The 27,829-nt window shown below is 49.1% G+C and overlaps 2 protein-coding genes across 6 annotated transcripts in view; one reads left to right on the plus strand and one right to left on the minus strand.

The window, feature by feature from the left end:
• Positions 1 to 26,963, plus strand: part of SIK2 (salt inducible kinase 2) — a 137,009-nt gene extending 110,046 nt beyond the window's left edge. The window contains exons 7-15 of one of the 3 annotated variants that reach the window (XM_004749793.3): positions 988 to 1,208; positions 2,526 to 2,678; positions 9,321 to 9,485; positions 17,339 to 17,567; positions 18,011 to 18,295; positions 18,439 to 18,602; positions 19,507 to 19,614; positions 20,291 to 20,382; positions 21,066 to 26,963. In XM_004749793.3, the coding sequence (XP_004749850.1) occupies positions 988 to 1,208; positions 2,526 to 2,678; positions 9,321 to 9,485; positions 17,339 to 17,567; positions 18,011 to 18,295; positions 18,439 to 18,602; positions 19,507 to 19,614; positions 20,291 to 20,382; positions 21,066 to 21,702 (2,054 nt within the window). In that variant the 3' untranslated portion in view covers positions 21,703 to 26,963. The other 2 variants (XM_013054828.2, XM_004749794.3) reach the window with 2 other exon arrangements.
• The window catches only part of PPP2R1B (protein phosphatase 2 scaffold subunit Abeta), a 36,197-nt gene continuing 30,099 nt past the window's right edge, over positions 21,732 to 27,829 (minus strand). Inside the window, exons 16-17 of one of the 3 annotated variants that reach the window (XM_013054827.2) lie at positions 25,104 to 25,184; positions 21,732 to 24,445 (exon numbers count right to left, since the gene is read on the minus strand). In XM_013054827.2, coding sequence (XP_012910281.1) covers positions 24,353 to 24,445; positions 25,104 to 25,184 — 174 coding nt within the window. In that variant the 3' untranslated portion in view covers positions 21,732 to 24,352. Of the gene's footprint in view, positions 25,205 to 27,829 lie in introns of all 3 variants that reach the window. The other 2 variants (XM_004749790.3, XM_004749788.3) reach the window with 2 other exon arrangements.

Here is a 27,829-nt window from a genome sequence, read left to right on the forward strand (position 1 = left end):
TGACAAGTTCATCCCCTCTCAGTGCTTCCGAGTCCTCTGTCTGCAGCATGGGAAGAGCAGCGCTGCCTGGTCCCAGCGCTGTGAGGCTGAACGGAGGCACTCTGTGTCCAGCACCTTGCATGGTGCCTGGCACATCGCAGAGGGTATGAGGCTCACTTCTGTGGGGTGGTAGAGGGCATGGTGTCTGCCCCGAGAATAAGTTGGTGCCCGAGTCCCAGCCGTGCAGTTTTTGTGATATAATCAGAAGTAACTAATGCTTCGTGTGCGTTTCTCTTAGCTGCGCTGACTGGAGAAGAGCAGCAGGGCCGCGGGAGGGCGGCCTCACACACACAGCCCCACAGAGGTGCAGCAGCCTCACAAGGGCCCGGGGCTCCGTGGGCACTCCTTGTAGCGGGAAGCTGGCTTTTGTCTTCAGCTGAACCTAAGGCTGTGTCTAGATCTTTTCACTTGAGAAATTTGATAGAAAGTTTCATTTAGCACCAAACTGAACAGACCTACACCCTCCTGATTTATCTTTCTTTCTTTCTGTCTGTCTGTCTTTCTTTCTGTCTTTCTTTCTTTTTTAAGATTTTACCCATTTATTTGACAGAGATCACAAGTAGGCAGAGAGACAGGCAGAGAGGGGAGGAAGCAGGCTCCCCGCTGAGCAGAGAGCCCAATGTGGGGCTCGATCCCAGGGCCCTGGGATCATGACCCGAGCCAAAGGCAGAGGCTTAACCCACTGAGCCACCCAGGCACTCCCCCGCTCCTGATTTTCTGAAGTACTCATTCATGGTGGCGGTTACTTTTGTGTCAGCATTCACCATGGGAACCTGACCGCTACAGCTGGCTTTCATGTGTTCCTTTATTCGTTTGACCTTCTGCTTTCCAGTGGGCACTGTGGAGGACACAGAGATTAATGCCATTGTGCAGAGTCACATGAGTCAAGCCAGTACCCGGAAGTGCAAGGTGATTTACCTGACTTTCATAACATTGTGTTTTCCGTAGATTGTGAGCACCTTATTCGAAGGATGCTGGTGCTGGACCCATCCAAACGGCTAACGATAGCTCAAATCAAGGAGCATAAATGGATGCTCGTAGAAGTTCCTGTACAGAGACCTGTTCTCTATCCACAAGGGCAAGAAAATGAGCCATCCATTGGGGAATTTAATGAACAGGTTCTGCGACTGATGCACAGCCTTGGAATAGATCAGCAGAAAACCATCGAGGTAAAGTGACCAGAGATTTGACTGACGGTCTTTTGGCACAGCCACCCCCGCACATGGGCGTTTATATGGGATTGGGGAAAGACAAAGACGGAAACTTATCAAAGTAGACAATTTCTTTTAAGATGAAGCATGAAGTTTCATCCAGGGCGTGAGCTAGTCTATATGGATCATAGATGTACAGCTCGGGAACAAGGCTGAGGGCTGACCCGGAAGCAGGGAGAGCCCGCATCGTGTTTAGGAAAGCCAGAGGCTGAGCGGTCAGAAACAGGTGGATTCCAGAATCGGAATACTCCAGGTCGTAGAAAGGAGAGGGCTGTGAGCCTGGGAAACTCCCCCTCACTTTTATTTCTGTCCGTTAAGTAGTTAACGTATTCCTAGGAGAAACACATTTATTACCTCCACAGCAGTGCTCTCATGGAGCATAACGCGAAAGAATACAAAATACCTCTTGTGAACTTCAAGTGCTCCAAGCCATGCTGCGGCGATAAAGCCAGGCTGGCTCCCCTGCTCAGCTCGTCCCGCGCTCAGTGGCCTTTCTGTCCCCGCCACGAAGCAGATCTAGGACGCAGCTGGGAGGGCAGCCTACGGGCCCTGCTTCCTGCCTGGCGTGCTCTGAACCTGGAGCGCCCTGCGGGGCAGCCTTGCGGACAATTCAGTGGGATTAGAAGCCAGGGAGCAGCTGTTCCTGCATTCTGCTGGGACCATGGGAAAGCTGGCCAGCGAGGGATGTGAAAAATTGGGAAGCAACTTTATTTTCAAGGCTTCAGGAGGGTGGAACCACAAAAACAAGAGGAAAAAATTACCTAAGAACGGAGACACGGCGTCTCTCCATCCAGCCTCCCAGTGTTACCCTCCAGCCCAAAAGAACACCAGAAATTTCCCCAAAGACTTTAATCATTCACTGCAGAGTTTGCAACAGTTGGGACTTGTGTTGAAGTTAGGGAATTCGAGCTTGTGGGCCCAGGTTGTAAGCGACCGTACCCCGTAGTCACAGCTCAGGGTTGGGACCGTGTGGCAGCTCTGGGAACTTGTGACCTGAGACAGCGGTGGCATTTTTCCTGCACGCAGAAAAGCAAGTACAGCCTGTTACTGTGAAAGGGCCAGTCACTTAGAGGCCTCAGCCTTCCTGTAGTCAGTTCTGGAAACTCAGAACTGTCTGTCTTCCTCCTGAATTCTGGAACAGCTTTCATTCTAAACACACTTCGTTCGCTACTCTGTCTTCAGGAACACATGATTTCTCCTGCTTTTTCAGAAAGCTGTAGCTCACCACACTGGTCCTTATGCTTCTCCGCCTTCGGCACTTGCTTTCTCTTTCAGTCTTTGCAGAACAAGAGCTACAACCACTTTGCTGCCATTTATTACTTGTTGGTGGAGCGCCTGAAATCACACCGGAGCAGTTTTCCCGTGGAGCAGAGACTCGACGCCCGCCAACGGCGGCCCAGCACCGTGGCTGAACAGACCGTTGCCAAGGTAACGCCGCATTAGCCCGTGGTCTCATCTTGCAGGTGCCTGTTCCCAGGTTTGACACATTCTCCATCTTGTCGTACAACAAAGGGTTAGGATCTCATCTACAAGCGGTTCTTCTGTAAGGTTTCTACCCGTCACTTCCTAGATCCTCAAATGTTTTAGCATCTTCCTATTTCTTTTCTTTTTTAAGATTTTATTTCTCTATTCTACAGAGAGAGAGACAGAGCACGAGCATGAGCAGGGGGCAGAGGAGGCAGAGGGAGAGGGAGAGGCAGACTCCCCGCTGAGCAGGGAGCCCAATGTGGGGCTCGATCCCAAGATCCTGAAATCATGACCTTAACCAACTGAGCCACCCAGGTGTCCCTGCATCTTCCTGTTTCTAAGGATTAATCTTATTTCAAACAGTTTTTTTTTCCTTTAGAAAAAGAGTTTTCTCATCTTTAATCATTGACTGATGGTGAGAATCAATATAACTGGTCTGTACACTCGATTCCACTTAACAAATTTTTACTGAGATTTAGCCTATGCAAGCTTCTGTTCTTAGGCATGATAAGGGATGGGCTGCATAAAACTCGGACATGGCCCTCAGAGATCAGAGACGTGACAGTGTAAAAGCAAAGTAAGACATCACATAAATAACCACCATTCCAAACAGAGAAAGGTAAATGTGGGAGAACCAGCACGGGCAAACAGGAGGGCGACACATGCGCCTAGGAGAGGCTTCGTGGGAGAGTTGGCATTTCCGACGGAGCTCAGATCTTCAGGGATGTGTAGGCCTCTGCTGGGGAGAGGCAGGAGTTGAAGGCATTGTGCGTAGGCAGCAGAAGCACTCAGTGGGCAGGCGTAGGAAGCTGACCTGAAGCGCACAGGGAAACGAAGAAGTTGGCATGGGGAGCTGAAGCCGTGCCATGAAGGGCTTCGGATGCCAAGGGAGGGAGTTGACGTACAGTTCAGGAAATACCGCAGAACGACTGGAGATGGATATGATACAGTCATACCCAGGCTTTACGTGGACTCCTCTGTGACATCAGGACAGGGAAGAGAAGAGCGTAGGGGAAAGCAGTGAGGAGCTTGGGTAACGCGGTGCTGGCGGGTGCAGAATGGAGGGGTGAGCGCAGAGTCACCTCGGGCGGACTCCGGATGTACCCAGCGGTGGCTGGCGGAGGCAGCGCAACTCACTGCTCAACACAAGTGCTCCGGAGCCAGCCCCGATTCAGCCCTTGCCTGCTGCCTGACCTTCGGGAAGTTCCTTCAGGCCTTTCTGTGCCTCAGTTTCCCAAACTATAAAATGGGGGAAATTGAAGAACGTTCTAATGTTTGAATTAGTTGATAACTGTGCAACACTTAGAATGTGCCCACACGTGTCAGTTCTATAAAGTAAGATGGAAACGTTGGGGAGGAAGGGACAGCAGTGACTTAGAGATGACTCTGTTCCCGGGCCCGAGGCTGGGAGAGTAAGTGGTGGTGCTGACTTGGTTACTTGAAACGAAGAATAGATCTGGATCCCAGGACGGGGGCTGAGGCCAAAGGGAGTCGGAAAATCATCTATGTAGAGGTTGAGAAGAGGCATGTGGTTCATTCGTACAATCCATTAGGACTTCCTCCACTTTTGTGAGTGCTTACTTTGTGTCAAGGGCAAGGAAGAGCAGAGAAGTTCTGACTTTTTGTATTTTGTGTTTGGCAGTTTTATAAAGTTTATAGGCGTTACTAGAACTTTGCATTGGCTTCTACAGAACATGGGCGGGGGAGGGGGGGAACCAAAGGATTAACATCTTGATTTTAGTAAGCAAATGGTATACACTGTTACACACACTTTAACGTATGAAACAATGTGAATATTGACACTAACGTGAGCAACGCATGGAGAAAGTTCAGGTCTTTGGATTAGAGTGTCTTGGAGCAGTTGGAGTCCTTCAGTGATCAATCGTATTGCTTTCAAGAGAGGAGGGGATAAAATGAGAACTCCTCGGTTGGGTTAGTGAAAGTGAGATGCAGTGATACCCCTTCCCTCTGGAAAACGGTGCCAGGCAGAAGGACAAGAAGCAAGAAAGCTCCCAGTGCTCACGGGCTTTCCCTCCCAGTTGTCTTTATTCTTGTTCATATTACGCAAGCAGGGATATGGGGTTACATACATGATCAACCCCGGGCTCATGCACATTACTGCACATGATTGCCTTTCTTCTCCAAGCGGGAAGCAGATTCCCTGGGAGAGCTCAAATTATGTGAAATTCGGCTGAGAGTTCAGAGGTATAACATGTCTTCCTGTGTTTGATAATCTGTTTTATTACCAACCACCACATGAATTCTTCTCCTGTTACGTATTGACCTAAGTTGTCATAGAAAGCTCCTTACTGGGACTTAAAAATGTGTCTCATTCAAGTAGAGTCTTCAGGTCCCTTCGCAGTCTTGTCTAGAGAGCCTCCGGGTGCTTGGGAGCAGCCCTGGGACTGGAGAAGGCGCCCCTCCCCTGAGAGTCCACACTTGGGTGTGGTTGAACCTACAGAGAAATGGCTTTCTCTCCGCTTCAAGCTGAGTAGCACCTTCTCGCTTTAGTTCTTTGTTCTGCTGTTGGCTTGAACAGTGCAGAGCCCGCATTAGTTGGTAGAGCCGTAGGAAATTGGGGAGGTAACGTGATCCTGTGCAAAGATCACATGAGCTGTGGAATCACGCAGACCTTGGGTTCCAAACTGAGCTGAGCGACTGGCCGGCCAGCCTCTGTCGCTCAGTGTCCTTAAATATAAAAGGGAAATAGCGATGCCCCCTTCATAAGTTTGCTACAGAGATAAAATCCGGCAACTTACTGCAGGAGCTTAGCTCAGCAGATGGAGCGCTTCTGTGCCGGGCTCAGTCTCCCTGCCACCGCTGCGTCCGTTTTCCAGGATGGATGGTCCCAGTGAGAAAGGACCATTATTACTATCAAGAAGACGGTGAGAGCCCTGTCTCAGAATGATTCCGAGTACTTCTGTTTGCCATATGCTATGTAAGAAGTATTACCTCTAGTTGACTGCAGACAACTGTTTAGAAGAAATACGTGTCATGCCTGCTCTCACGAACCCCAGCTGCTAGCCCTTCCACCGCTGGTTTCTACGGCTGCAGGCGGACCGGGGTGAGCGGTCATCCCAGCTGCTCTGGAACTACTGACCAGAGCCTGCCCTCTACAGCTGTAAGAAAAAGCATTGTGTGGTTGGCCCCAAGGTACCACAGCCTTGGGGATGGTGCTTAAACCTTAAAAGGTTATTTTCCCACAGTTCTGGACACTGGAAGTCCAAGGTCAAGGTGCCAGCAAGATGAACTTCTGGTGAGAACTCTCAGCTGCCTACTCAGTGTGCCCTCACATAGCCTTTCCTCTGCACATGCAGAGAGAGAGATGTCTGGTGTCTCACCCCTTCTTAGCGGGACACTAGTCCTGTCAGATTGGGAGCCCACCCTTAGGACTTCGTATTTCCTTATTACCTCCTGAAAGGCTCTCTGTCCAAATACAGTTGCACTGGGGGTTAGGGCTTTAACACACAGATGGAAGGGGTGTGGCAGCACACAATTCTGTCCCTAACCAGCACATTCCTATTGGAGCAGTAAAGATTTGCCCATGGGAGAAAACAGTATTTTCTTCGTAACGGTTATTCTAAAAAATGCAAAATCAGAAGAAGACAAATGCAAAATCAGATTCCAGACAATAAATGCATGGTCTAAAAAGTCATTACAATTAATTAAAGGACTCACGCCCAGGTCTGTGGAGGAGAGAAGCTACAATCATACCAATATCGTTCCTTTTTGTTTGAATTTAAAACTCACCACCGTATGTCCCTTCAAGTGATCATAGCAGGGGAAAAAATAGGCCATTCCTCTGCCTTTTAGACACTAGCATAGTCCTTCAGATGTTTGGCAGTGTCCATTGTGTGGACGTGAGCATGGTCTATGGCCACTCTTGAAGAAACTAGTGAGGTCAGCTTCCTTGGGATGTTAATCGTCCATCTGTGCATTAAAATGACATACTCTCTAGTCCACACTCCAGTGCAGAGCAGGCCATTTGACTATTTTCATCCTACCTTGTTCCAGAGAGACTCCTTTAATCCCTTCAGTGATTGCAAGAATCCAAAACAAAACAGAACAAAACAACAACCAAAAAACCACCTATCATTCTGTTTCCTCTGAAGTGGTTGTCACCATCGAATGTGCTCCTCCTCTCACCCTAGCAGGCTCACAGTAAGTTGTTGCTGTAGCCCAGGCTGGACATGAAATTTGTCAAGGAAAATGTGTCACGCTTGGTCTGGCATAGCATGACCCTGCCATTTAACGGTCACAGCTGATAGAGGGCAGAAACGGAGAAGGAACAGCTCACCCTAGTTATCACGTCAGTACCTCATTTCCAGTGCAATATCTTTAAATAATGCTTTGCCCTAATAATTTAAAGTATTTTGCATACGAGCAGCAGCCCAATAAATTTGGGAACCAGAAATTAAAGTTCAGCTCTATCCTTTGATTGAAAAGCTGATGATAAGGGTAAGAAGAACACATGAAATATACTTTATTGGAAACTTTACATTCTACATTATGACATGAGGACTTAAAAAATTAATGACTTAAAATTAATGAGGACTTAAAAAATTAATGACTTAAAATTAAATGACTAACACTTGAAAGGAAAAAGGAGCTATTTAGCCTCAAAAGTAGCCCAGGAAATAAGAGTGAAGAATGAGGATGTAAGAAAAGCCTTTTCTTTATCATGCTCAGTGTTGTTCACAGTGTACTTTTTTTTTCTGATTTTACCATCCATATGATACAACACTTGGCTATTGCTACTTTATTCCTTGTCTCACACAGCACATCTAATGATGTTAATGTTGGACTGCACCAAACATAAGGTATATTCTAAATATATTCAAAGTATATTCAAATAGAAGGTACATTTCTAACACACCCCCCATTGTCGAAAACCATCCACCCAAAATCTTAACAGAGAACCGTTAGACAATAACTGAGAACAGAATTATGCATTTGCAGACTAATCCCTGTGATCCTTTCACGACTTTAGAAGGAAGGAGAAGGGCAGAATTAACATGACTAAGTGAACGACCTTTCATGTTACCTTTTGCAATCCTAACTTCACTGTGAAATAGGTATTGTGCCCTTTTCTGGGTAAAGAAAATGGGACTCGGAGAGGTTAGGTAGTTCACACAGTTCGGGCTGGAGCCAGGACTCAGACCAGGTCTCTGGAGGAGAGAAGCTACAATCATACCAATATCATTCCTTTTTGTTTGAATTTAAAACTCACCACCCTATGTCCCTTTATTAGAGCAGGGAAAACATAGGCCATTCCTCTGTCTTTTAGACACTAGTATGTTCCCTGAGATGTTTGACAGTGTCCATTATGTTCAAAAGACATCTAATAAATTATTCTACTAGCTCTGAAGAGATGGGAGGGAAGGATTACCCAGTAATTTCATCTTTAAAATCAATCTTTGCCCCCCAAAACATCAAATCCTTTCCAGTTGTCCTCAAGAAAGATTCTGTTACATGGTTTTTTAAATATTTTTAGGGACGCCTGGGTGGCTCAGTGGGTTAAGCCTCTGCCTTTGGCTCAGGTCATGGTCCCAGGGTCCTGGGAGCGAGCCCCACGTCGGGCTCTCTGCTCCGCAGGGAGCCTGCTTCCCCTCTGCCTGCCTCTCTGCCTGCTTGTGATCTCTCTGTCAAATAAATAAAATCTTTTAAAAAATTATATTTTTAAAGATTTTTTTATTTGACACTGAGAGGGAATGGGAGTGGAGGAAGAGGCAGAAGGGTAGCAGACTCCCCGCTTAGCACGGAGCCTGACTTAAGGCTCGATCCCACGACCCCGAGATCATGACCTAAGCCAAAACCAATAGTCAGATGCTCCAACCACCTGAGCCACCCAGGCACGCCTTTATGATTTTTTAAAAGAAGAGTTTGTAATTTTTGTTTACTTAGCATTGTTAACAAATGAGACGTGAAAATGGGCTTAAAACCATCTGGAGCTTTCTCCAGTAGGTTCACTTCAGAAACACAAGTTGCTCGGCAATAAGCATCTCGCTTTCCGCTGGGCCAACAGGCTATGTTCGTTTTCTGCACCTCCTTGGAAGGAGGATACCCCCGTCACCTCCAAGAAACTGCCACTTCTCTGCCACTTCATTTCTTCCTCTGCACACATACCCTTGTCAGGAAATACATACCATCTCTCCCCACCAGAAAAACAAAGTGCAGTACATTTTGTGTTCCAGGTGAGAGAGAGTGTGTGTGTGTGTGTGTGTCTGTCTATATGTGTGCGCACCCCTGATTCCATTCTGTGCTCTGAGACATGGGAACTTTTCTATTCTTTATATCTTTCCACGGTGATATACTTAAGAATATAGACAATATATGTTTGTTGAACAGCATTCTTAGGTTCTTTGCAGAAACCAGCTTTCTTGTCTGTGTGAAAGTTAGGCACCTCCTTGCGGAACAGGAAGGAACAGACTGCCTCACATCGGTACCTGTACGACATATATATTTTATCAAATTTTTTTCTGAGGTTCTAACAAATAACGGCTTATTCTTTAGTTTACCAGGAAGAGTTATTTTACTCCAACAATTTTGTGTTTTTGTATGGAAAGTAGTAACGTTTCCAAACTATTCTTGCCATATTTTCAGGCCCAGACAGTGGGGCTGCCGGTGACCGTGCACTCACCCAGCGTGCGGCTGATGCGGTCCGCCCTCCTCCCACAGGCGTCCAACGTGGAGGCCTTTTCATTCCCAGCATCCGGCTGCCAGGCGGAAGCAGCATTTATGGAAGAAGAGTGTGTCGACACGCCAAAGGTACGGACGTGTTTGAAAGACTCTGAGCTTGCTGGTTGGCCGGGCCCTCGCTTTGGTCCACGAGTGTTGTACTTTGGCTTTGTTGACCTTTGTCATTTCCTTAAGTCACTCAGGAGTGTTGTTTTTGTGCAGAAGACCTGAGGAAAACATCCAGGCCAAACCTGGCTCTCCTGTCCTCTTATCGTTGTGGCTGTTGCATAACTCTTTAGACCTTCTGTGTACTTTCCAAAGTCCTTCTTTCCCTTTCCTTAACCAGTCCCTTCCCTCCTCAGGTTTCTAGATCCCTCTTAGGTGTGGGATTAAAAAAAAATTGTTATTCTGAAAACAAAAGTAATTTTTGTGCAGAGTTGGGCTTTGTATGTTATCATTGCCTCTTATCTGCGTGCGGGCTGCAGCTGCAAAGTGACGGGCCGTCTTGTTTGGTTCAATTTAATTTTAAGGTTTTATTTATTTATTAGAGAGAGAGAGAAAGCACAAGCAGGAGGAGGGGCAGAGGGAGAAGCAGGGACCCTGGGATCATGACCTGAGCTGACGGCAGACCCTTAACCAACTGAGCCACCCAGGCGCCCCTGTTCAGTGTTTTGTTTTCGTCCTTTTGAGTATACGTGATGGAGATAAGTTTATCCTCGTATCCTGCGTGAAGTTGGCTTGTAGCACATAGATGATGATAGCTTCTCTCACATATGGGGTGCTTATTCATCCATGTTTTATCTACTTAGCCTCAAGCGGTGTCCAGAGGCTTGTGTTAATGGGCAGACCTTGGAGTGTGTTCAGAGTAGACTCTGTTCCTCCACCAGTTGTGAACTTGGGTGGGGTGACTGCTTCGAACCTCTGTGTTCTGTAAAACAAGAATACCCAACTCTGTGAGCCTCTCGGGAGGGTCGAGATCGTGTGTGTGAGATTCTCGGCATATTGTAAACACTCATTATTGGCTTCCTGTCTTTTTAGCTGCTTTAGGTGATGAGAGGATAATTCAGACATGAGTTTTGCCTCCAAGGTGACAGTCTAGCGGAGGAGACAGGAGAACTAGAGCACAGGGCCAAGCGATGACTAAATTGACAAATATCATCAGTCCCTTAAAGAAATGTAAATCCAAGTGCGACAAGCCTGGGAGGAAGCAGGGGAAGATGCCCTTAGCTGGTCTGATCAGGAAGGTGTGGGTTAACCGTCAGAGCTGGGAATTGAGGGGTGCGCAGAATAGGGGCGGACGGCGTTTTGGTGGAAGGGAAAGTCCGAGCAAGCAGATGTCAGGGAAACTTAAGTCCGTCCAAAAGCAGTAGCCCCGTGTGTGTGTGCGGAAAAGGGGTGATGGAGAGGGGTTGGGTGAAGTGCAGACGAGCAGCTCTGCTTTGAACCGCAAGCCCGAGCGCACCAGCTTTTCCTCCAGGCTGCCGTCCGCGGCAGGAGGATGCGTGCCAGGGTTGTCAGGAGAAGGTTTCACAGGGACTTCTTCAGCGTAGGAGGAAACAAGTGAAGGTTTTTGGTCAAGGAAGCCGCCAGATGCATGTTGTGCTTCAGAAATTAGCTGGAAGGTCCATAGCCTGCGTTGGATGGGAACAGAGGCAGTGGCGGCTTCGAGCAGTGTGCCCAGCGGGGAGACGACGAGGGCCTGCACTGGGCTCGCGCGCGGGAAGCTGCCGGGGAGGGAGGGGCCGATGTGAGATTGTGCGGCCAAACGGATCGACTGTTCCATCCAGAGAAACAAAGTCCGAACTCATACCAGTATGTCTGGAGGTCGAGCTGATTCACAGGTTAGGTAATGTGTTTAGCTAAACCATAGTCAAGGCAGCTTGAGGCCAGTCTGCACTGTCACGTGTCAGGCTGAGTTGGTGACGGTGAGTTCATGTCCATGTCCCCGAGGACGAGGCCACTTCCCGCGGACAGTCTATTTTCTCTGTCTGTGGTTGCCTAGACGATGTTCAGTCACCTCATTGACTTTCACATTCTCACCTAGAAATTAAGCTATAAATTGGGACAACATAATTCATTTATTTTTAAGATCTAATTCCGTTGAAAAAATTAAAATGCATTCTGCTGTAAGCTTATCTGTGAGGGCATCAGGCCTGAAATACAGATTGGGCACTGTCTGCTGTATTATATAGGGCAAGCTATTTTTAAAGCTTGTGATTGTTACTGTAACTAGGAAACAGACAGGAAATGAATGATTTTGTGAACGATAAAGGCAGGAGCTAGATGCAGTATTTGCATTTGTAGGAACAGCAGTAACGCGCTGAATGCGGCCACCTACAAGGGCAGGGCTCCGCGGGCCCTCGGCCAGGCCACTCACATCCACTGGTCTTAGCTATGGACTATTTCGTTGATGTCGGGGAAAATGCTGATCCCTCTTCTCTCCCTAGGACCTCCCTTTGGGAACCCGTCAATAAATGCACACGCACGGAGCTGCAGGGCCACAGCTCTGTGGTTCACAGGGCCTCACTCGCATTTACTGGGACACCCACTTCTGTCTCCTGCAAGATGCTTCCTAAATGAATGTATTGTTCGTTCATTTCTACCCCCAGTTGGTGACAGGTATTGGCATCACAGAGATTTTACCTCTCCTTTTCTCGCGGAAGCCTTAAAATCGTCAGTAAAATCCCTTAGGGAGTCGGCCTTGAAACATTGGTTTGGGGCTCCTCCAAAAACTACCACCTTTCTGAGACCACTACCCAACTCTGAGCAGAACTGAGACCCCCCCACTCCGTGACAGACCATGTTGGGGGGGCAGGTGCACAAACCCTCCAGAGGCAGCCTTTCTCTTTTAAGGGTTTCTTTGAGGGTAACCAGCTTCTTTCCAGTTTCATTGAGAAGTAATTGGCATGCATAATTGTGTACGTTCAGGGTGTATAGTCTGATGGTTTGATCACACGTACCACGGCCGCAGGTTCAGCTAACATCCATCTTCTCGCATAGATTCAATAAAGAGAGAAGAAAAGAAAAAAAATTCCTTTTGATGAGAACTCTTAGGATTTATTGTCTTACAACTGACCTGTGTGTCGTACGCCGCATCAGCTGTAGCCATCATGGCACACATCCCATCTCTGGCGCTTACTTACCACCCGAGGCTTATGCCTCACCTTCCTGCAGTGCCCCCTCCCTCCGTCCTCGGCCTCTGGTGCCCACACGTCTGCTATGCTTCTGTGAGCATGCTACCGTTCTTCTGGTTTTTTCAATTCCACATCTAAGTGACATCATAGAGTACTGTCTTGCCCTGACTGACTTCATGGACCATAGTGCCTTCCAGATCCAACCCTGTTGTTGCAAATGGTACGATTTCCTTGGTTTTTCGTGGCTGAGTAATATTCCTGTTGTGTACAAATAGCACAACTTGTAGATCTGTTCATCTGTTTGTGGACACTTAATGTTGTTTCCATGTCTTGGCTTTGGCAGCCCTGATACCTTCCTGAGTTAATGTCTTCATTTTCTTTGGATGTAGGAAGAACGCCATTTATACACACACACACACCATCTTAATCACTTTTAACATTGTATTAGAAATTATAATAAGAGGATTTCCCAGGCTCTTTCATAGCTGGGTAACTGAGCTGGGAAAATAAACGTGTTCCAGGTCTGTTTCCTCTAAAATAAGAGTAGGTCTGAAAAGGATGTATCCCTAAGGCTTTGTAAAAGGGAGACAATTAACACTTTTACTTCTGAATTTGAATTTTTTAATTTACAATTGAAAAAATAAAACCAGTCAGAATCACACATGGAAAATTCAGAGAGGGATAAAGGAAAAATTATTCATAATCCCACTACCCAAATATAAGCATAATTCGAAACGTTCCTAAGAGAGGATTATAGATGGGTGGGTAGATGAGTGTAGAGTAGCTCAGTCAGTAGGTAGACTTGTTAAAACAAAATTATGCTATATTCTTTTTTTTTTTAAGATTTTATTTATATATTTGACAGAGATCACAAGTAGGCAGAGAAGCAGGCAGAGGGAGAGGGGGAAGCAGGCTCCCCACTAAGCAGAGAACCCGATGTGGGGCTCAGTCTCAGGACCTGAGCCAAAGGCAGAGGCTTAACCCACTGAGCCACCCAGGCGCTCCAAAATTATACAATATTCTATGTAATTTTGTATGTTGCATTTACATAATGTAACATCATGCACCTTTTTCCAGATTTTGAAATCGGAAAGTATAAGTTAGTAGAGCCTAATACATTGTATTAGATAAACCCATATTTAATTACTATTTTTGGCCATCAGGTACTTTAAATTTTTTTGGTATCCTTAAATGTGCCTCAGGTAAATGTCCTTGTGTTTAAATCTTTGTGCCCTGATTAATTCCTCAGGATAAATTTCTAGAATTGGGACTATCCAGTTCTTTCTTTCTCACCTGGTTATCTGTTTATTTTCATTTTCCTCAAGATGATAAAAAATGCTTTAAAAGAATATGGGGTAATTTTATTTTCCTGCCTTTAAAATTGTTACTGTTGTAAAGCATTCTTTTTGGTCAGGAAATAAGAGTAAGGGATACGGTATTTTAGTTAATCTTCTCCAACAGCCACCGTACACGTGAGAGAAACTGAGCTTTATAGACACTCAACAGTCTGCGGGGAAAGGGTGGCGCTGAGGCTCAGCCCGCACCACCTCAGGACACGCCAGCCTGCCGGGCACTGAGGATGCACGGGAAGGAAGACACGCTCGGCCCCCAGGTTCACTGGCTGATACCGGTCCCTGGTCTGCTGTCTTCGTCAGCTCAGGTCACCATAGCACAATACCACAGGCTGGGGGGCTAAGCCGCAGAAATCTCTTTCCTCACAGTTCTGGAAGCTAAAAATTGAAGATTGAGATGAAGGTTGTGACCAATTTTATTTGTGGTGAGGACATTTTCCTGCCTTGTAGAGGAGGACTGCCTTCTCTCTCCCTCCTCCCCTGGCATCTGCTCTCCGCTCACGTGGGAGCTTCCTGGTATCTTTTCTTCTAAGGACACTGATGCTACCAGGGCAGGGCTCCGGCCTTGTCATCCTGGTTTACCTACTGCCCCTTGGAGGCTGCTTCTCCAGATACAGTCACCCTGGGGACTGGGGTTTCCATATACGAATTTGGTGGTAGAGGAGGTGGGGTGAGAGATGGGGTTGAGACACAAGTATTTGATCCTTAACAGTCTGCCAGTCTTCTGTGCTAGAATCTTGTATTTTGTGGTGGACTCCGGTGTTAATCAGATCATGGCAGAGTTTCTCAGCGTCTGATTTCCGCATGTGTATCGTCTATTGAATTGAGGTCTCTTACTGGGAGTGATGGATCAAGGGACGCCTGGGTGGCTCATTTGGTTGAGCGTAAACTCCTGATTTCAGCTCAGGTCAAGCTTTCAGGGTCCTGAGATCGAGCTCGGTGTTGAGCTCCATGTTCCGCGAGGAGTCTGCTTGGGATTCTCTCTCCCTCTCTCTGCCCACCCCACCCCCCACCCCCACTCCACGCTCACACACTCTTAAAAAAGTGATCATTTGAGCTTTAAAGACAAAAACATTGTGTTGTAAAATGTCCATTTCACCCATGGATCTTGAGGCCCTGTAATTTACAGTCAGCCTAGAGTATGTCCTAGAGCAAAAGTCTCACTGCTAGTATCTTAGGTCACATAGGTAGATCAGCCCAGTATCAGTCATGAAATCCTAGGGCTGAATTTGTTCTATCAAGACCCTGGATAAATTGGCAGGCAAGGGTGGTGTGACTGTCACCTGTTTCAGGAAATGAACTTACAGCTGATGGTGTTCACACCTATTAACTATGTATGAGTGAGGGCCCCCCACGGTGCTTTCTGATTTAATCATCATCAAACAGCATCTGAAAAACCAAAACCAGATCATTGTTTCCCAGAATGAAAATGAATTGAGCAAATGTTTTTAAATGAAAGACATCATTCCCTGTTGTAGTCTAGAGGAAGGAGCTAATTTATACGCAGAGAATTTAAGAATGTAAATTTAGGGGGACTGCAAGGTCCTCTGAGTGCTCCAAAAAAGAGGACTATCCTCTATTAGGAAAAAATAACCTGGTTGCAAGGCCGTGCTGTGAGAAATAGCTGGTATAAGTCTAACAGGCCACAGAAGTGGAACGGCGCGCGGCGCCGGGGCTCAGGCCGTTACGCATGTGCCTTCGGCTCAGGTCATGATCCCAGGGTGCTGGGATGGAGCCCCGAATAGGGCTTCCTGCTCAGCGGGGAGCCTGCCTCTGCCCCTCCCCCTGCTTGTGCTCTCTCGCTCTCTTGCTCTCAAATAACATCTTCTTTAAAAAAAAAAAAAAAGGTGTAAAGATGCTTAGTGGATACTTACTCAATACCAGTCTTTTTCTCTGTTGCTTTACTCATTTCTAAATCCTCCTTGGTGTTTCTCAGAAACTGTTAGTAGAGAGTTAAGGAACCTATATTTACAAATCGAAGTTCCCCAAGAGCCATTCTTTCCTACAACTATTGAGTGTCCAGACAGGGGACACCTACCTAGGGGAGGGCCAATGGGAGCCTGAAAGTCACTGGCCAGATCTGTTTTTGTTTCTGGTGCCAGGTGGGGAAGGTCAGTCTTCGTGTAGAAAGAAAGCATTGGCCACGCTTCCTGTTAAATGGGCACTTGTCGCTTTAAAACCCTGTCATGCATGAGCCACCTTGTCCAAGTAGTGGCTGCCTCCGCAGGAGTTTTTCTGGACTAGCCATCCCCTCCCCCAAGCAGACAAAGCTCTGAGTCACCCACAGTCTCCCTCTCCAAATAAAGGGCCTCGCAGTGCCTTCAGATTGGTTGCCATAAGAGGCAAGTTTGTTCTGTGTCTGGCACTGGGGTGTCCCACGTCACCTCTCACATCCATGAGCTTCTGGTGCTTCTGAAAGAAGCAGTAGCTCTACCTGGCACACCGCAGGTGAGAGCAGCACTGAGAACCCATGTCCTGCGACTGGCTGGCCCCGGGCAGCTATTCCCAGGAGAAAACGGATTGATTTCCGGGGCGGGGGCGTGGGGGTGGGGGGGCAGTTTCGGTCATGAAGTAAAGAACTGCCTCGTCGCTGGGGCTCTTGGCAGCCAGACCTCGCGGCCACAGCTCCCCTTTGTCCGCCGGCTGTGCCCGCGTGAGGTGGTTGGGTTGGCAGCCGCAGAGGGCAGAGTTCCTGCTCGCCCGGGAGCTGCGCTGAGCTCACCCCGTGGGGTAGGAGCTGTGGATACCGTGTGTGTTGCTGGAGGAGGGAGAGTTCAGTGCGCTGGTGCTCATTAACCTCTGCTGGAATTTTGGGGCTGTGAGTCATTTGTTATTCTATAATGGAAGACTTTGGCTCTTTGCCATTTCAATTTTTTTCTTCACTCCTTTTTGTGGTATCAGTCTGTCTTTAAAGATTTCTTTTTCCATTCCCCAGGCAGAGAGAACCAATTAAAGACTAAATCAAATGGGCAGGTACTTAAATTATGAACATAAAAGTATGTCTGGAACCTTCCAGAATGTTTTGTGGTGAAAAATTAGAAGAATGCTAGTGGCTACTCTTTCTTCTTAGCCATGCAGTTTTTTTTATTTTTTTATCTCCTCCATCCCCCTCATCATTTCCCTTATTTAAAAATAATAATCATAATAACTGGTAGGCCTCAAGCTAATATGTCCCTATTTATCTGGAAACCACTAAAAAAAATTGTTTATTATAATAATGATGACTCAGAGAAACGTGGGAGGCAGTTTGGGTCATAAAGGGCCCCTGTCTCTGAGAGCTGCAGTTGACTTGCCTTAACGCCCAATCTACATGTTGTCATCAGTAACAGATATGTACATTTTTAACATTTTACTTAATTTCTACTTCACCACAAGTCTTGACATTTTTTCCTGTGTGGGTTTTTTTAACATCTCAGAGGAGCAGCCACTGATGATTTCCTCTCACTGTGACATTCAGGTAAACGGCTGTCTGCTGGACCCCGTGCCGCCCGTGCTAGTGAGGAAGGGGTGCCAGTCGTTGCCCAGCAACATGATGGAGACCTCCATCGATGAAGGGCTGGAGACTGAGGGAGAGGCTGAGGAAGACCCCAGCCAGGCCTTTGATGCATTCCAGTCCACACGCAGTGGGCAGAGGCGGCACACTCTGTCAGAAGTCACCAATCAGATGCTCGTGGTGCCCGGTTCAGGTAGGACTGCGTCTGCACAACACACACTCCTGCCCCAGTCTCCAAGAAACAGGACACCCCTGCTTAGAATGCCGCCTACGTCTTACGCCTTCCTGGCCCACGTTCGGAGGCTCTAGGCTCAAGTCTGCTCAGCGGCCACTGAAGAGGATAACGAGGCATCCCTGGGCTGGCTCCCCCAGCCGCCGAGACCATCGGAGTGCCGTGCGATCCAGCAAGGACTCTGGCTGAGATCTTAAGGGCACAGGTTTGGGGGGTTTACCCCACTGAACTGATTAAATGGACATGTAAGAAGTTTCTGGAAAGGTGTTTTGGTGGGAGACTGGAGATTACGGATGCGTTAGCTTTGCAGACTCAGACTGGTTCTGTCCTGTATCCCATGCTCAGAGGAGCTGCTGTCTGCTGTTGGTCTGACCTTTTGGTTTTTGTTTTCTTTTCTCTTGAAGGGAAAATTTTCTCCATGAGTGACAACCCTTCCCTTGACAGTGTGGACTCAGAGTATGATATGGGGTCTGTTCAGAGGGACCTGAACTTTCTGGAGGACAACCCTTCCCTTAAGGACATCATGTTAGCCAATCCGCCCTCCCCACGCATGACGTCTCCCTTCATCAGCCTGAGACCTGCCAACCCAGCCATGCAGGCTTTGAGCTCCCAGAAGCGAGAGGCCCACAACAGGTCACCAGTGAGCTTCAGAGAGGGCCGCAGGGCGTCGGATACCTCCCTTACCCAAGGTGACCGGCCACTCTCTCCTGGGGCTCCTAACACTCTCTGGCTGTAGGGCTTGAGCGGGGGTTGTGGCCATGTTGGTTTCATGCCTCTGGTCACTGGAAGACCTTGTGCATTTAAATTGTTTGGTCATTGTTCTCTGCTTCAGGAATTGTGGCATTTAGACAACATCTTCAGAATCTGGCCAGAACCAAAGGAATCCTAGAACTGAACAAAGTGCAGCTGCTCTATGAACAACTCGGACCAGAGGCAGACCCGGACCTGGCACCCGCTGCCCCTCAGCTCCAGGACCTCGCCGCCAGCTGCCCCCAGGTGCGTGCTCCCTTCCATGGGGGCTCTGAGTGTGAGGCATGGCCTCGTCCTGAAGGAGTGTCCTATCACTTTGAGGACCGACTGGAGTCCCAGAGCACACAGTTCATTTTGGAGCGCTCACAGCCTGAAAGCTTTCCTTGTCGCTGCCACGGACAGGTTAGCCCTGTCCACACTGGTCCCTGGTGATTAGTACCATGAGGAGGTATAGATGCTCTCCAGCTGTGGTTGGTGCTGTGGTTGGTGCTAGGGCAGATTTTTTTTTTTTTTTTTTTTAAGATTTTATTTATTTATCTGAGAGAGAGACAGTGAGAGAGAGCATGAGTGAGGAGAAGGTCAGAGGGAGAAGCAGACTCCCCCTGGAGCTGGGAGCCCGATGCGGGACCCGATCCCAGGACTCCGGGATCATGACCTGAGCCGAAGGCAGTCGTTCAACCAACTGAGCCACCCAGGCGTCCCGCTAGGGCAGATTTTATATGAATGACTTCTGTTCGTGTCACTGAACTCCCCTCCCCCAGCACATACACACAGATAGTGATAGAAATGCAAAGCTTACCACTTCATTACATAAGTAGTTATGCTAAAAAGGACCCCCAAAATACTGCTCTTATCCAACACATTTTATTTTGAACCTATTTTCAGTGCATCACGGAAATTCTAGCATTTGATGCCCACATGAAGGTCAGGGTCTCCTGGTGACATCAAGAGCCTTTGCCACAGTACCGACTAGGTAATCGTTCACTACAAAGTGATTAACCCTCAGCCGACTAGTTATGTGAAAAGCTTTGAGTCTTACGTCTTAGAGTTGGGAGTTCCTCTTGGACATTTACGAAGATGCTTAAACGAAGAATTGAAACTTTTTCCCACATGGAGAATTGAAAATGTTTTCATCCCCCTTGCTCCTCAGGAGGAAGTTTCTCAGCAGCAGAAGACAGTCTCTGCCGTGCCCGGCAGTGTGCATCCACAGCTTTCCCCTCGCCAGAGCCTGGAGGCGCAATATCTCCACAGACTCCAGGTAGGACCCTCCCCCTTGTTAACGCTCACAGTGCTTGGCCACAGTCCGCTATTTTGCACAACAGAAACAAGTTTTGCTTGCTTAATTTTTTAGGATAGCTACTTTTTTCCCAGTAAGCAGGTAGCTTTGACTCAGGACCTGAAGTTTCTAGAAACATGTTCAGACTTAGCCTTATGCTTATATGGGTAGCAGAAAAGGATTTGTCCTCCGGCCCCAGAAGGGAGAAAGCCACCGGTAGGAAAGAGAAACCTGGTTTCTTTGCTTTTAAAGTTATGCTTGTTAATGAATAATAAAATGGAAATCTCAATCCAACAAAATTTTACTATCCGCTCTTACATTAATGCCTGAAAACCTATAAAAATGGTACACATCATTCAGTGGATGCTGTGGCCTTTGCTGTCAAGATTTAACTCCACTCTTCTCATTGTGCTTCATCGCGCTGAGCCTTTCTAGAGGACTCTGAGAAGTGGAAAAACGGACGCCGGTCCAAGCTGGGGCAGCACAGGCCCACTGCCCCAGTGCTGCTGGGCCTCGGGAGCGAGTGTCCACGCCCTCACCCTGCACAGATTCGGGAGGACACAGTTGGCCTGGTCTTCCAGGCAAACAGGACTGTCCAGTGACTTCATCCTAGATGACTTCATATTGTCACGCTCATCTTCTTTTTCTGCTCTCCCAGAAGCCCAGCCTTCTGTCAAAAGCGCAGAACACCTGTCCGCTGTACTGTAAAGAGCCACCACGGAGCCTCGAGCAGCAGCTGCAGGAACACAGGTGAGAGAGGGTCCCTTTCTTTGTTGAGGATTTCACGAAGCCAGACAATCCCCCCCCTTTCGCCGGCGCTTCTACCTCCACTGAGACACAGGTTTCAAGACCTGATCACTGATGCAGACAGTCCATTGTTCACGGAGATGGGGCTGGCAGGAGATGGCAGGCCTGCGTTTGTTTCCTTTCCCTTCTAGTGTTCTCCTTTGGGGTACGAATAGACCTAGCTTTCAGAATCCACGTCCTGCGGCAGCGTAAGTGGGCTCTGCGGCAGGGAGGGCCTCGGTCGTCTCTTGCAGTAATTCATGTCCTCACGCCTCTCTAGGAGAAGCAGCCTGGCCAGTGTACAAGTACCCTGTTCTGTCAACCTACAGCCACCCCCAGAGGCCAGGCGTTCCCCTGCTTTAAAACACTCCAGCTAGGAAATCAGCCTCTCGCTTCACAGGGAGAAAAACTTGGTCTCAGAGAAAATGAATTAGTGTTCACTGTAGCACCAAGGGTTCCACCCGAATTGGGGGACCAAAATGTCTGCTATATGAAACCAGACACAGCTGCTTCCTACCCCCGTTTCTTTTGTTGTTTTTTGTTTTTTCTGCTGCGGAAAAGAAGTGGGAGGACTGATCCTGGATTTATATAAAATTGCCATCACTGAGGAAGATTTGAAATTCTTTCTTTTGCTGTTGCCACTTTAGACTCCAACAGAAGCGACTCTTTCTCCAGAAACAGTCTCAGCTACAGGCCTACTTTAATCAGATGCAGATAGCAGAGAGCCCATACCCGCCGCCCGGTCAGCAGCTGCCCCTGCCCCACCAGGACACGTCCACGCCGTCCCCGCAGCCCCCGCCTTTCAGCCTGCCCCAGCCCCTGAGCCCCGTGCTGGAGCCCGCTTCTGAGCAAATGCAGTACAGCCCCTTTGTCAGCCAGTTCCAGGAGCTGCAGCTGCCCCCCCTGCCCTCGGCACCCCGGCCCCGGGCTCCTCCGCTGGCTGTGCACCTGCAGCCACCCCCGCCACCGCCGCCACCGCCGCCCCCGCCGCCCCCGCCGCAGGCCAGAGCCACCCCGGCCCCCTTACAGTTCTCCTATCAGACTTGCGAGCTGCCGGGGGCTGCCTCCCCGGAGCCAGACTACCCCGCCGCTCCCTGCCAGTTCCCCATGGAGGGGGCGCCGCAGAGCAGCCTGGCTGCACAGGACTGTCCCCGGGACTCGGGACTGCAGGAGGCCCCCTCCAGCTACGACCCTCTAGCCCTCTCAGAGTTCCCTGGACTCTTCGATTGTGAAATGCTGGAGGCTGTGGACCCACAGCACAGTGGCTACGTCCTGGTAAACTAACCTCAGGACAGGAAGTGAGGCGGGTCCAGTGAAGGAAGAATGTGTGTTTTTATTTTTATTCCAGCCTTTTCAATTTAAAGCTTATTTTCCTGCCTTCTCACAAATGGAGAAAAAGTAAGTTGCCCACCTGGAATCAGAGGGCCGGGCCACATGTCTCTTTCTCCTGGCTCTGTCCCACCACAGTCCTCTGGGGCCAGTGCGGAGCGGAGCGGTAGCCGAAGTCGTGCCCTTCCAGCAGGCAGAGCCCACTCTCACAGGAAGCACTGACAGAGGCTTTTAGGAGAAGACATCCAGACCTAGGTTTTCTGTAGAACACCACCAACTCGTTATCGAGGGAAACCTTGGTGGAAGCAGGAAAAACTGCCATTAGATAGGGGCAAAACCAAAACAGAACAACATGACACCAGATTTTTCACTGAAGCCGAGCAACACACATTCTGTTACACAAGTCGAGAATACGTAATGGGCTTTGATGCACAGGAAGTAAAGGAAAAGCTGTGCTTTGTCATCGAGTCCTCAATCTGAAGCCGTTGCTTCCGGATGTCCCCGAGACCACTGCAAAGAAGTGGAACGTGAGCTTCGTTTCTGGGGCCCGAAGTCACAGATGGCACTGACCCCTGGGACGGGCGGTCGTCTCCACTTGGGAGCAGTGACAGTCCTCTTTCGAAGGTTCCCTGGGGTGCAAAGTGGACTCAGGGCTCCAACGCGGTCACCTGAAGAACCACGAAACCCAGCACAGCGGAGGCAGGGGCGGACCACAAGGAGCCCTCGGGAGCAGCAGCCCTGGGCCAAGGGAAGACGGGCTCTTCCGGCTGAGTCTTTGATATAAACTGCTGGTCTGGGACGGTTGATCTTCAGAGGACCTGGCGTCTCTTTTAAAATGTAGTAACTACTCTGACTTTACCTTCTGTGTTGCTAGTAGTTTGTTGAGCTTTGTATGTTTGGACAGTTTCATAGGGCTTAGGAATTTCAAGGACAAGAAACATGAACTTTGATCTCCCATGTGAAGTGGTAGTGCTGTGCCTTTTTCCCCCCCAGATCATGCTTTAATTCTTTCTTTTCTGTAGAAACCAACAGTTTTCCATTTATGTCAATGCTAAATCCAAAGTCACTTCAGAGTTTGTTTTCCACCATGTGGGAATCGCATTCTTAATTTCCTTAGAAGTTTTGACTTGTAACAAAACGTTCAAGTATTACAGCAATATTTAAAACCACAAATGTGTTAACCATCTAGCGGATCAGCTGTCAAAACACGTGCTATGACTAGTGAAAACGTAACCTTAACTCTTACAGTTCTCTCACCAGAGTAAGTAAAAGTAAGTAATGCGTCAGCTAGTTAACTATAGACCTAGAAGTAACAACCTGTCACTCGGACAGCAACATCCCAGTGTTACAAACCCAGTGTTATTGACAAAGACTGTCGTTTCTGTCCTGTAGAATGGCTTGTCCTAGCAGCAGATGAATGCGCTAAGCACAAAGCATCACAAAGCACAAAGAAGAGAGACACTACCATGCTGCATCCAGAAACACCTTTAAGTTGCCTTTCCTCGATGTAGTGGGTGTCCAGGCAGGTGAGAAGCGTGCCCCGGCCCAGCCGCTCCCAGCGGGGGTGAGGGGAGCAGTCCTCGGTCCCGGCTCTGGTGGGTGCCAGGACGCGCCACAGAAGTGCTCTGCTGGGGGAGCATTCAGGCCTTAGCAAGAGGGTGCCCTGGAGGGCGGTCGTCTTGTGATTTAACGGCTCACGAAGATCCAGTAGGAAAGAATTCTGTTCCTTCTGTGGATTGTTTATTCCTCCTCATGCTTAAACATCATTTAAGCCATCCTTTCATTAAGATCTCTAATCTGTTTTCAGTCTTCGCAAAATAAGCCAGTTATGAAATAGGGCTTGATTTAACTAAAGGATAGTTTTCCAAAATCTACTACAGAAGCACTGTCATGTTTATGAAATTAAAATGCCTTCTAGTCTGAACCTGGGGCGGCAGGAATGGTACTCACAGGCCGACACCGAGACCTGCCCGCCGCACGGCCCCCCCACCTCCAAAAGGCCATAAGCCTTGGAGCGGCGGCCGAGTGGCGAGACGAGCCCAGGGCACAGCGGAGAGGCCGGTGGCGGTCGGAGGGCCTAGAGCTGCCGCGGGAAGGTCCCGGCAGCGGCCAGCGTGGGAGACACCAGACAGACCAGCAGCACGTCAGACCCGGGGGTGTAAGCTATTTGCTTTGCTCATTTCAAGCAGAAATCAGGAAATTCCGTAATGAACCGTCTTTACTGAAAGGCAAGCTGGTGAGAGGAGACTGGTGACGGCCAGTCACATGGGCTCCCAGCCCTGTGGGGTCACCTCCAGGGCTCTGTCCCCTGACCGGGGACCTCTGGACACTTCCGAGCAGCTTCCACACTAAAACAACACTAAGGCGGCTTCGTATACTGCTCTTTTTACGAGAGGCTACTTTGAAATAATGACTTTCTTTCCAGTTTGTTTCACGTAAGCAGTGTGTACACTACTGTATAGTAATCATTAGCTTTATTATCTTGTAAACCAGGCTCCTCTGAAGAGACTTTGGTGAGATGAACGTGAGGTAAAAATTTCATTCGGCAAAAAGTGCAATATGTGTGGTACTTTATTTTTTATGTTCTTTTTTTAATCCAGGGGTATTAGTCTCTGCTTTGGGAAAAATGCACTAGTTCTGCAATTTCCAGTTGGGCAAGTGTGTCTCTAGTATTTACATGAAACTGATGTGCTGGTCCCTGTAAGGCAAGTAGAGCACGTTACGACGACAGAAGTGCAGGCGGGCGCTTGCCAAGTCCCTGGGGAGCTACGCTGACCCTGGGGCAGAAGGCTTTCAACAGCCGCCCCTTTCCACTATCCAGTCAGAGACACACATCTGGGGCCCCTGGGGGGAGGATGAGGACATGGCGCTGAAGGAAAGTTCTGATAGGGACAAAACCCTTCCCTTCCATGTCAAACTTTGCTCCCAGGAAGGAGAAAGTCGACTCCCTCTCTTCCTCAGAAATAAAGACCTGCCAGGCGCGCGTTTCCTGAGGCCCTCCGGTGCACGTCTGCCCCCCACCCCTTCTCCTGCCCACTGTCATTAGCACCCAGTCGGGGAGCGCTTGGAGTTGGCAGGGGTGGGGATGCTCTGCTAGGAAGTGCCGGGGTGGGCGGGGTGGGGTGGGGTGCTCCAGTGGCTCAGGGGTGCGGCCCGTGCAGGTTCCCTGAGGGAACTGGCGGCTCTGGGTGACCTTCGGAAGGCTGTCAACGGTCAAACCTACGCACCCTTTTGGTTTAAAGGAAATTCATCCCTCAGGCCTCTTTTCCACATTCCTCCTCTAGCGACGAGACAGAGGGTACTCTGACCGCTCTGGTCCCGGGGGCAGGGGTGGTCTCCCCGCGCGGGGAGCTTACCTTGGCCGCGTCTGTACCCCTGAACCGGGCTGCCTCTACTGTCTCCTCGGAAACCACCCGAGCCGCTCGCTCTCTGTGTGCCTAGACATCAAAGGGACAAACTGGAGAACAGGTAGTAAGTTGGAGTCACTGCATAGGCAGGGGTCTTTGATCGCTGTGCTGCTTCTGGAAATTTTAACAGAACTTTTCAGAGTGGTGTGTGGAAGACAAGAGCAGCACTGTCTGCCTCTGTGTCAAAACTGGACAAAGTCTTAAATGTATGTGTCCCCTCTGACAAGTTCAGTTGTAGGGTCCTGCCTGCCTGGGGGTCCCGGGGGGGGGGGTCACTAACCACAGACCCCCCCCTCTGGGCCAGCTGTGTCAGCACAGGGCACCTCCTCCTGCAGACTGGGGGGCGGGGGGTGCGGCCGACCGCTCCCGGCCCCCGCCAGCCTGCCGGTCTGCAAGGAGCAACGGCTCGTATTTGTACGTCCACCACCGAACATTTCACATGGAATCTAAGCCACACGATGATTCTGTGAAATGAGCTGACGTGTCCAGTCCTCACTTCTTACAGCAAAGGCTAGGGGAGCGGGCGGAGCTGGGGCCGGCTCGGGGGCTCCTGGCTTCTCCCGGGCTGCTCTTTACCCTCCGCGGTAGCATCGGACTCGCCACGAGCCAACAGCTATCTAAAAGCCCCCATCTCAGTTAAGCACTGGGTAGATGTGACTGTCCCTGCAACCATATTCTCCCCTTGGCAGCTGCCTGGCTTTGGGGCAGGTGCCCCCCAGGTGGCCACACAAGAATAGGCTCAAGAGACACGGAGCCCACGGCCCGCCTTGCCTGCGGGTCCGGCTGACCACAGCGGCAGCTCACATCAGAGAGGGCTGACTTCTCCCGGTCACACAACACAGCGATTTCCTAGAGGAGTCCGTGCGGGAAGGGCACACCCTTCCTGACGGCAGAGGGGCCAAACGACAGGGCTTTGGCTCAGCACGGCAGGCCCGCAGACCGAGCCATGAAAGGAGGCCCTCAAAGAAGAATCAGGGAAGGAGCCTGGTCTGCAGGAGCGGCAGAACATCTCTCTCCAGACAAGGTCCATCAAATACGAGTGAAATTAGACACTTTCAGAGAGAAAACAATGAACATACTTTGAATACTCTGTCTTCTCAGAGGCAAAGTGGGGGGTAGAGGGGCACAGGAGAAATCGAAGCACAAAAGAACATCATGGAGAAATGGGACCCCAGACTGGAATTCTGTTTTGCGAGCAAGTGGAGCGAACTCAGACCCGCCGCTGGCTGTGTAGGGCCTATCTGGTTCGAGATCTGCTCAGTCAAGGAAATCCAAGTGGCCATGCCTTCCCACTACTGATGGTGAAAAATCCCCGTCTCCACCAAAATCTCTGGAGGGAAAAGCAGAAGTTTTGCTTCTCTTGGGGACTGCAATTTAAGAAATAAAAGTGATCGAGATATTTGCACTTTGTAGAAAGGGCAAGATTATTTGCTTATTTCTGAAAGGAGGAGGGGGTGGTCTTTGCTGGATGTTTGGTTTGTGAAAGTTACTTTTGACAAAAATCTGATTGTAGTTCTTTTTTTCCGTGTGTGTTTTTTTTTTTTTTTTAATTACTAAGAATGGTGAGTTCAATAGCTTTTGGTATTTTGAGTGCAAATCATAATAGCTCCAATGTAAAAAAAAAAAAAAAAAAAAATTAAAATGGACCCTGTCCCTCAATGTTAGAAAATTACCTAAAATGCAGTTTAATAAATGATCTTTGTTACCAAGTGGTAATTTACATGGGGTAATGTTCTGCAAGAAAAATGTACTGTTTTTATGTTTTCAACCTAAAATTCAATTAAAATAAAAACAACTTGTTTTCTAAGAGCCTGGGTGATATGAATGTCAGCTATAGGAGACAGGGCCTTTACCTCATCCGGCTGCGAGTGGAATTTTTAAAGTATGGAAGGTGGCTATGTTCCCTGAGCTCTGGTGCTCATTTCAGGCTACAAAAAGCCAGTGGATAATATGTTCTCATTGACGTCAGCAGAGTAAATAATACCTTGCTCTGAGATCGCCCGAGTACATGTTAGCCCTGCACGACGCTGATGGAGGCCCAGCCAGCCACAGCTTGCACATGCACAAGACGCTGCCTGCTGCCCCTGGATTCCCGAATCCCTTGTCCACCCGGTGAAGGCCTCTGTTTCGGGAAGAGGGGAGGCAGGCGCCTCGGGCTCCCCAGGTCCAAGCCAGCTGCAAAGCAAGGGGTGGAACTGGGGCCAGCAAGACGCTGCTTCTTACTCATAACGGCACATCCCGAGGGCCCGTGGAAGGCTCAGCCCTCCCCCAGCACATACACCCTGCAGCCCCCTCCCAGGGCTGGGCACCTGTTCAGTGCCCTCGGGTGCCGGAGAATCCATGAGGCATTCGAGGCCACTCGCAGACTTTCAGACTTACCCTAGCGCCAGACCCTGAGTGAAAGGGCAATATTAAATCCTACTTTCTGGCAGCAAGTTCAACTGAGATCTGGTTTCAATCAAACCATTCCGGTTGAGCCCACGCTACAGAACTGAGACCGCTCCTAGACAGGGATCATCTGCTGGTGCAGGGGTGCAGGGGGCGGTCAAGGGCAGGAGGAGAGCAGAGCCCTCTGCACTGACTTGCACTGCCCAGCACCACACACACAGGCGCTCCATCCTGCCCACAAAAGACTGGTACCTTCTTGGGTGACCCAAGAACTTAACTGAGTTTCA

Source organism: Mustela putorius, unplaced genomic scaffold (genome assembly GCF_011764305.1).
Source record: "Mustela putorius furo isolate JIRA1106 unplaced genomic scaffold, ASM1176430v1.1 tig00000198_pilon_pilon_pilon, whole genome shotgun sequence".
NCBI classification, from domain to species: Eukaryota; Metazoa; Chordata; class Mammalia; order Carnivora; family Mustelidae; genus Mustela; species Mustela putorius.